Source organism: Prunus avium, chromosome 2 (assembly GCF_965620075.1).
Source record: "Prunus avium chromosome 2, drPruAviu1.hap1.1, whole genome shotgun sequence".
Taxonomy (NCBI): domain Eukaryota; kingdom Viridiplantae; phylum Streptophyta; class Magnoliopsida; order Rosales; family Rosaceae; genus Prunus; species Prunus avium.
In genome coordinates, this window is record NC_142285.1 from 12,315,346 (window position 1) to 12,325,289 (window position 9,944).

The following is a 9,944-nucleotide window of genomic DNA, read 5'->3' on the forward strand; positions in this document are numbered from 1 at the left end:
GAAAATCAGTCGAAAAACCATACCTAATTCGTCCGATTTGGTGGTCGGAGGAGGGAGAACGAGAGGCTTGAAATTCGGAGAAAAACCAGCCAAATTCGAGCTGTTTCCGGTGGCTGGAGCTGTCGACGGAGGCGGCGAGGGTCTGGGGTGTGGCGGCGAGGTTGGGCTGGTCCGATCTTGGCTGGTTTGGTGGCCAGTCGTGGCCGGTGGTGGTGGTTCTATCCGAGAGGGGCTGCGGCTGAAGAAGAAACAAGGGAGGGGGGGTTGTCGCGAGGAAGAAGGGAGTGAGGAGAGAGAAAGTCAGATTTAAAATAAAATCTGATTTTCTAAAGAAAAATACAATTTTGCCCCTTTGCGTATTATACTCGTAATTCCTTCAATACAACTCGGAATTGAGCCCACTACGTGTCTACAGACTCGTTTCGTCGTGCTCTACGCAATGGTACAATCAAAATTTCCAAATTCCTTCTCAGTAAAAAAGTCAACTTTAAAACCTAATAAATTATTCCGAGGGTAGTTTAGTCTTTTCCTCTATTAAATTATCAATTAAATATTAATTAAGGTTCGGGTTGTTACAATCTACCCCCCTTACGAAAATTTCATCCCCGAAATTTACGTACCTGTCACTTGTAGAGGTAAGGATACTTGGCCCGCACGCTCTTCGGGTTCCCATGTGGCCCTCCTCCACGTAGTGATTCCTCCACCACACTTTCACTAGTGGAATTTCTCTGGATCGAAGTGCTTGCACCTTCCAATCCATAATCTGAATAGGCTGCTCCACAACTTAAATCATCCTTTAACTCTATGGGTTGTTCTTCCAAGACATGGGATGGGTTTGAAATATATTTCCGGAGCATGGACACTTACATCATGTAGACGAGAGAAATCTACTGGCAAGTCTAGTCTGTAAGCTACTGGGCCCATACGTTCTATAACCTCATATGGCCCAAAATAGCAAGGGCTTAGTTTTCCCTGCTTCCCAAATCTCACTACGCCTTTCCAAGGCGACAATTTTAGAATTACTCTGTCACCAACTTCAAACTGAGGATCCTTTCTCTTGTTATCTACATAACTCTTTTGTCGATCCTAGGCCGCCCTGAGCCTTTCTCTTATTATTTCTATATGTTCCTTAGTCCTTCCAACATCCTCAGACACCTGTAACCTGTGCTCGTCCACTTCATCCCAATACAAAGGCGTTCTACACTGTTTCCCTTACAAGGCATCAAATGGTGACATTCCTATATTCGCCTGAAAACTGTTATTATAGGTAAACTCCATGAATGGCAATTTCTCATCCCAGTTACCCCGAAACTGCAATGCACATGCTCTCAACATATCTTCTAAAGTCTGAATCATCCTCTCAGATTGACCATCTGTCTGGGGGTGAAATGCAGTATTGAACCGCAGTTGGGTCTCAAATGCCTCATGCAACTTCATCCAAAAACGGGACGTGAACCGAGAATCTCAATCAGAAACAATGGATATTGGTACCCCATGAAGTCTCACAATCTCATCTATAAAAATCTCGGCCAACTTATTCAAAGTATAGTTCGCTCTCACCGGTAGAAAGTGAGCTGACTTAGTGAGTCGATCTACAATTACCCAGACTCCATCATGCTTGTCCTTTGTCCGAGGAAGTTTGAACATAGAATCCATAGTAATGTACTCCCACTTCCACTCAGGAATCGGAAGTGGCTGCAGCAATCCAAATGGTTTCTACCACTCTGCCATGACTTGCTGACCAACTAGGCACTTATTGACGTACTCTGCTATCTCTTTCTTCATGAAAGGCCACCCACAATGTTCCATCAGAGTACGATACATCTTAGTGCTGCCACGGTGCATGGCAAAGGCTGAACAGTGGGCCTCCTCAAGGATTTCCCTTTTCAGTGTCTCATCCTCAGGAACATACAATCTTGTTCCTACCATCAAAGTCTCATCATTCCTCACTGAGTAATCCATCCTGTCGCCATTTCAACTTCTAATCTCAATGCACAAACTAACGGATCTTGAGATTGGGCTTCAATTATTCGCTCTACTAGCACTAGTCTCACAAGTAGAGTAGCTAACAGTGCTCCTTGATCATGCATACCTAGCCCAACTCTCAATTTCCTCATCTCAATCAGCAGTAGCAAATACCTCCCTCGAAAAAGCGCTACAAATCTCGAGAACTTCCTGCTAAGGGCATCAGCTACCACATTTACTCTTCCTGGGTGATACTCAATAGTACAATCACAATCTTAAATCAATTCTAACCACCTTCTTTTTCTTAGATTCAGTTCCCTCTAGGTGAACAGATACTTCAAACTTTAATGATTTGAGAAAATCTAGCACGCTTCCCCATAAAAATAGTATTGCCAAGAAATTCATCCTGTCCAACCAAAATTGACACTTACTGAACTTGGCATACAAATGTTTCCGCCTCAAGTCTTCAGCACACCTCCAAAAGCTTTATGTGCACCTTTTGACTTTTGGAGTATACCAAGATATCGTCTATGAACACAATCACAAAGCGATCCAAGTAACGTCGGAACACTCTGTTCATGAGATCCATAGACGCAGCTGTCACGTTAGTTAATCCAAATGGCATAACCAAGAACTCCTAGTGCCCCTACCTCGTCCGAAAAGCTGTCTTAGGCACATCCTCCTCTCTAATGCGTAGCTGATAATATCCAAATCTCAAGTCAATCTTAGAAGATACCTTGGCACCCTTCAGCTGATCAAACAAGTTGTCTATACGTGGCAACTGGTACCTGTTGTCTGCCGCGCAAATCTCACGGCCTGGAGTTCCGGGCCGAGGGGATGTGCGTTAACACGGGGTTTCCTGCTTTTGGGTGCGGTGCGGTTTGTGCGCGGGCGTGCCAGCACGGTCTACCGTGCGTCGATGTATTGATGAGTGTTGGATGGATAAGTGGTGCACCTGTTTGATCTGTCTTCCTAGTCAAACGATTGTAGCCGAGAGAGGAACTGGTATCGGCTGTTAGGTTCACGGCCTGAACTACAAGGCCGTTGAGTGATGGTGTTGGTGGTGGGTTTTGGGCGGTGCTCCGGCCCGCTGCTCAGGGAGCGACGGTCGTGTGATATATGGGGTGAGTGAACGAACAACAAGGATGGTGCTCCGGCGCCTTGAAAATCAAGGGTCGTATGATATATTGATGAATGGATTTTCCTTACAATCTACCACTACTCCTAGGAAAGCAAGTAAAGATATTGAAAGTGCATTACAGGAAAAAATAAGTTGCTCCGTGGGAGGCTTTGTTTTGGTGTTGAACCCTTTGAATGTAGCTTGAGTCTTGTATTTATAGGAAGAGACCCTGGATGAGTAATCGAGGCTGAATTTACGCATAGTGGAGTCTGATTAGCTCAAGTGGGCAGTCCAATCGACATTTGGGATCGTGATCGCGCCGCCGTCGAGGAAGTGGCTGAGGCGCTGGATGCCGAGATCGCGCCTGCAGAGGTGACGCCTGCCGAGGAGGCTGTAGAGGGGACGGCCGAAGAGATCGCTGAGGAAATCGCCGAAGAGGCCGCTGAGGGAGCTGCCGAAGAGGCTGCCGACGAAGGCGACGAGGAGGCCAATGAAGAGGCCGCTGAGGAGGCAACTGACGAGGCCGCCGAAGAGCCTGCTGTGGACGTGCCACGTGGGCCTTTGACGTCCACCCCGCGTCGCCCAAGCGGCATCTCTTTTCGCACGGTAAGAATTTGCCTTCAAAATGCTTGGCTTCTATTGTTCTCTTTTGATCTGTTCTATACCTCTGACCGAACTTTTGTCTTTAGCCACCCCAATCGTCGCCGCCGCTGGCCATGGTTGCCGCGGCCATGCCTCCTACGCCGTCGTCCCAAGACTCAACGGTCGTGGCCGAGCCAGTGATGACTAGTGCCACGGTCGTGAGTGTGCCGAGTCTCCTGCGGACTACCTCGGCGGTGATGACCGACCTTTCGCTCCCCGTGAGTATTCGACCTCCTTTTGTTTATCCCTTTATGTCCTAGTTAATTATCTCTTACCCCTTCTTCCTCTTATGTTTAGGAGGCCACCTCCTCCGATGATCTTGAGGAGCTATACGCCAGCCTCCATGAGGAAGGGGGAAGCTCAGCCTCGGCTCCCTTGGACGAAGATTCCAAGACCGTTATTGAACGGCTCCAGGAGTTCCTTCTCTTTGATGTTCGGCAAATGACCGCCGCCGGGGCGATTACGGAGTTTAGGTCCTGCTTGGATACGGCCATGGCGCTCGGTCTGCTCGACTCGGCTCAACTGGATGAACTGCAAGCTCGTCTGGCCGAAGGCGAAGAGATGATCGGCCGGTATGCTGAAGCTGTCACGCGGATGGCCGAGGGGAGCTCGCTCGAGCAGGATCTGGAGGTGATTAGAGAACAAGTTCATCCTGCAATGGCCCGACTGAAAGAAAATGACCTCGTCATCCAACGAGAGAATGAAGAGCTTGCGCAGGTTGAGGCCCAGATTACCGAGCTCCAGGCTCGCCGAGATCTCATCCTCCAACGCCGAGATGGCGCGGTCGCAGCCGGGAGCGAGCTAAAATCCTCGGCCAAACGAATCCTCAAGGCAGCGACTGAGACGAAGAAGGCCCTGGCCGAGCGAAAGCTGATCCGAGCGAGATGGCAGGCGGACATCAACGGTGGGGACATCGCTTGGAGAAGGATCACCTGCCTGATCTGGGGAATGTTTAGCGAAGGGGTCTAGGCGGGCGAAGAGCGGCCATCTCAACTTCCCCCCCCCCCCTTTTTTTTTTCTTTTTGGGATGTAATAAATATTCACATACAATTTTAAATTATTTACACATAGTTTATCTTTTGTTTTAAGACTTCACACAGACAGATATATACACTATTTCAGCCGTGACTGGCCGTTCCCTTTTTTTGTAAGTATTGCCCTTTCTAACTAAAAGTAAGGCAAGGGCCTTCTTTTCTGAAAAGCTAGATGTATATTGTTGTTTTATTTTGACCGCGCCGTTCGCTTACCTTGGTCGCCTACCTTCCTCTTTTCTTCTTTTTGACTTTTTTGTCGTAGGTCCTCGGCGCCATCTTCTTTTGAATTTGCGCCGAGTTGTAGGCGTTGAGTTCCGACTGTTCTGAATTCTCTGAACTCCTGGGCCTTCTTCTCTTGGCCATGCTGCCCGATGTTTTGAGGAAATCGAACCCTCTGCTTTGATATTTTACCAGGGTCATGGCCGTTGGCCAAGACATAAGGGGTTATACCCACGGCCGAAATTTTTAAGATACGGCGTGCCCAAAAAACCTTAGAAAATAAATCGTGCGCATTGCTAAGCTCCTTTGACAAGCGCGGCCTTGGGTAATCTGGTGCCCGCAGCTCTCCCTTTATTAAATCGTCCGTCACGATAGGCCGGATGTCCTCAAACCGAAACCCTTGACACGGCCTGCTTTGCTGCGCATTGTTTCGTGGCCAATCCTGCCGGGCCGTCTGAGCAATGGGCTCGGTCGTTATGACCGAGCCGGGTAGTTTCAGCGGAGCGCCGTGGGTTTGGCCGAGATAATCTCGGTCGGCTAGCCATCGAGGTATGGTCACCTGGTCCTGCTGATCTGTATCATAAAGGGAACCTAGGCGCGCTTGCATTGTCGCCTGAATGACCGAATCGTGTATTTGCAATGATAGTGCAACAGTCATGCCTTTTTGCTCGCACTGTTGTGGTAACGCTTCGGTCGTACTGCTTTGGCCGGACTGTGCTTGATCGACCAAAGTATGGGTTGGGCCGAATTGCTCGGCCGTAGATACCGTAGGACTCCCCCTGAATGCTTTGGCTAGAGCGTGGAGTGGGCTACATGCTTTCTTTGCCGGTTGGTTTGGCCCGGGACTCGCCCTTGTGGGCTGGGCCTGCCCCCAGCTGTTGGTCGGCGGCAAAGGATGCTGGCCGTAGCCTAACACTTGGGTACGGGAAAAGACGCCAAGGCTGCTGCTTTCGCCGTATGGCTCAATCCTTTCACGTTCCCGGCTTCTATATCCGGCTCCAGGGAGTGTTGTGGGCGAAGTCACCGGCATTCTCTCCTGGAAAAGCGTTCGTATCTCTGAAGAAAATCTGTCCATCGTGGCCATGAAGGATGTTTCCATCCTGCAAGCCTGCCTGGACATCAAATCCTCCATTCCTGCTTGTTCCTGTATGGACTCGGCCGTACGATCCGTCATTACTGGAACGCTGGCCGAGATCCCGACCGTATGTTCGGTCACGGTAATTGGTGAAGTGGACTCAGGAGTCTCAGAAGTCATTTCGACCGTCTTGTTTTTGAGCTTTGCCTGTGCCCTAGTTTCCACCATAAATTTTTGACAAGAGTCCCACTGGGCGTGCCAAAAGTGTCTGCCGCGCAAATCTCACGGCCTGGAGTTCCGGGCCGAGGGGATGTGCGTTAACACGGGGTTTCCTGCTTTTGGGTGCGGTGCGGTTTGTGCGCGGGCGTGCCAGCACGGTCTACCGTGAGTCGATGTATTGATGAGTGTTGGATGGATAAGTGGTGCGCCTGTTTGATCTGTCTTCCTAGTCAAACGATTGTAGCCGAGAGAGGAACTGGTCTCGGCTGTTAGGTTCACGGCCTGAACTACAAGGCCGTTGAGTGATGGTGTTGGTGGTGGGTTTTGGGCGGTGCTCCGGCGCGCTGCTCAGGGAGCGACGGTCGTGTGATATATGGGGTGAGTGAACGAACAACAAGGATGGTGCTCCGGCGCCTTGATAATCAAGGGTCGTATGATATATTGATGAATGGATTTTCCTTACAATCTACCACTACTCCTAGGAAAGCAAGTAAAGATATTGAAAGTGCATTACAGGAAAAAATAAGTTGCTCCGTGGGAGGCTTTGTTTTGGTGTTGAACCCTTTGAATGTAGCTCGAGTATTGTATTTATAGGAAGAGTTCCTGGATGAGTAATAGAGGCTGAATTTACGCATAGTGGAGTCTGATTAGCGCAAGTGGGCAGTCCAATCGACATTTGGGATCGTGAAGTATGGTGGTGTGACCCCAGAAATCCCGGTGAATCTCGGCCGCCGCTCTCGATCGTGGGTTCTGAACCTCTGGCCGTGGAGACGCATTTATGGCCTGGATAGCTGGTGAACCAATATCTCAGGCTGTCAGAATTCTTGTGAGAATGTCCACGTCTAATCACTCTGATCCTCATCACCAAATCCTGACTTCAGTAACTTCCCACCTTCCCTCATGCATTAAATGCCTCTTTGTGGCCAATGGGTTCGCTGCATTAAACAGGCACTACTTCATTAAATGAAGCCTGGGACCCTGCTGTCACGTGATGATTTGCCTTTAATACCTTGACCGCAATTTTGTTCGGCCTCTGCCTCGGCCTACGCTTGAGGCCGAGATGATCATGCCTTAGCATTTCTTCATTTATTTTTAGGAAGGCGAAATACCCTGGCGAAACGCTGCGTTTCAGCTTCTACGAACAAGTGCCAGGACCGAGAGAAAGGGCTCCTTCGGCCAGCTCATGGCCGTGATTTATCAGGCACAAACACCTGTTCCGCACCGTGACCTTATTCAGCTGACTGTAATCGATGCACAATCTCATGGTGCCATCCTTCTTAACCAACAATATTGGAGCGCCCCATAACAAGAAACTGGGTCGAATGAAACCTTTATCCAGTAGCTCCTGTAACTGAGTCTTTAACTCCCTTAACTCTGCTAGTGCCATTCTGTACGGCACCTGAAACGTGCTCAATAGTGAACTCAATCTCTCGTTGAGGTGGTAAACCTTGAAGATCCTCTGGAAACACGTTTGGAAATTCTTGTACCACTGGAATGTCCTCCAACCTCAATCCATTATCCGGGGTTGTTGGCGGCGCAAATCTCACGGCATGGTGCTCCGGGCCGAGGGGATATGCGTTAACACGTGACGTCCTTCTTTTGGATGTGGTGCGGTTGTGCGCGGGCGTGCCAGCACGGTCTACCGTGCGTCAAGATGGTGATGTGGTTTAGATAGAATGGTTTAAGTGGTGCGCCTGTTTTGAGTCTGACTTCTAATCAAACGATTGTGGCCGAGAGAGGAACTGATCTCAGCCGTCAGGTTCACGACCTGAGGTACAAGGCCGTTTAGTTGTGGTGTTGATGGTGGGTTTTGGGCGGTGCTCCGGCGCGTTGCTCAGAGAGCGACGGTCGTATGATATATGGGGTGAATGAGAGAGTAACAGAGATGGTGCTCTGGCACCTTGAAAATCAAGGGTCGTATGATATATTGATGAATGGATTTTCCTCACAATCTATCACTACTCCTAGGAAAGCAAGTAAAGGTATTGAAAATGCATTACAGGAAAATATAATTTGCTTCGTGGGAGGCTTTTGGTTTGGTGTTTGAACCCTTTGAATGTAGCTTGAGTTTGGTATTTATAAGAAGAGCTCTGGAGGAGTAATCGAGGCTGAAAATTTGCATGATGGAGCTTGATCAGAGCAAGTGGATATTTGGGATCGTGAAGCATGGTGGTGTGACCCTATAAATCCTGATAAATCTCGGCCGCCGCCCTGATCGTGGGTTCTGCGCCTCTGGCCGTGGGAACGCATTTAATGCCCTGGTCTGGTGGTTGGTGATCTGACCTCAAGTTGTAAGAATATCTGTAAGAATGTTTGCGCCTAACCACTCTGATTTTTATCACCAAATCCTGACTTTAGTCACTTCCCTTCTTCCCTAATGCATTAAATGCCTTCTTGCTGCTAGTGGGTCTGCCAGTCAGAGGCGTTACTTCATTGAATGAAGCGTGGGACCCTGCTGTCCCGTGGCAAGTTGACTCTAATATCTTTGGCCGTGTCTCTTTCGTCCTTCGGCCTCGGCCCATAATGCCGCGGTCGAGGCCGAGATGATTATGCCTTTGCAGCTTTTCCTTTGTCTCTGGGAAGACAAAACGCCACGTTCCAGTTCATGAATAGGTGCTAGGGCTGAGCGGAAACTCCTTCGGTCATTTTTACGACCGTGATTTATTAGGCACAAACATTGCCCCCACATCCCCGGATTCTTCGGTCTCGGCGTGGGTAGGGACCGAATGGATTCCAGGGGATGGACCCTTTGCATTCCCTCTGAAGTGATTGACAGTTGGTGCCTTAAATGCGCAGGTCGGTCGGCGCATTTAATGCACAAGCACGTCGTGCAGGTCATCATTGCCCAGACTTACGCGAGGCGTCGCTTCGTCTTGTCAAATGAAACGATGGCCTCTGGGCTTCCGACACGTCACCGCGCATTTAATTCGTGCGAGCCATTTGTTTTGCCTCGTCAATTGAAACGTTGGCCCCCAGGTTTCTGACATGTCTTTGCATGCTCCGAGTATGTTGTCAGGCTGTTACGTTTTTCGGGGGTCATGCCTTGTTTTTGAATTCTAGCGCCAGTATAAAAACCCTGCCTTTCTTCATTTTTCTTCACGCCATCAAAATCCTCATGTCCATGCCCCCCAAAAGTTCTCTTTGAACTTTCGAGTTTTCTCAGCCTCCTCTCTTTGATCTCAAAACTCTTCTCTTGCTTAGTGACCTCTTTACTTGTTCAAAAAATTTCGAGCCTTTCGTTGATTCCTGGGCTTCGCTCTTCTTCTAGCCCTTTCTCCTCCATTTTAACCTGCTCTAATGGTCCCCAGTGTGGCCTTTTCAAAACCGGGGTCGAACCATATCCGCTGAACCTCGCGTCGTAGAAGTTTGGCCTGATCCAGATGGCTGTTCTTCTCCTGCTGTCCACCAACTATCTTTCATCTTGGAAAGTCGATGTGAGCCAAGGCCATGATGTGGCCACGATTTCTTCCCAGCCCTGGAGGGGGATGACCTTCCTCCCTATAAGGCCGTGGAGAAACTGCAATGCGATTGATGAAGATGGGAGGGTCTAGTATGATGATTCTATCTTGGCCATGTTCGTTTGGCTAGGCACCCCGGTTGCACCCATGGTCGGAGTGACGGCCCTGGCTTCGCTCAGCTATGCTTGTGCCCAGAATGACGGCCCTGGCCA

At 49.3% G+C, this 9,944-nt stretch overlaps 1 protein-coding gene across 1 annotated transcript; it reads right to left on the reverse strand.

The window, feature by feature from the left end:
* Positions 1 to 1,212: 1,212 nt before the first annotated feature.
* Positions 1,213 to 1,962, reverse strand: LOC110771950 (uncharacterized). The gene is made up of 2 exons (XM_021976303.1): positions 1,747 to 1,962; positions 1,213 to 1,431 (listed from the first exon to the last, which is right to left on the reverse strand). Exons 1-2 carry the CDS (start codon positions 1,960 to 1,962, stop codon positions 1,213 to 1,215), a joined length of 435 nt encoding a protein of 144 aa, XP_021831995.1.
* Between the last annotated feature and the right edge of the window lie 7,982 nt (positions 1,963 to 9,944).

Coding starts and splice junctions, on each gene's coding strand:
- LOC110771950 (XM_021976303.1), bottom strand. CDS start 1,962: ATGGATTACTCAGTGAGGAATGATGAGACTTTGATGGTAGGAACAAGA. Junction 1,432..1,746: donor AGTACGTCAATAAGTGCCTA/GTTGGTCAGCAA, acceptor TTTTGGATGAAG/TTGCATGAGGCATTTGAGAC.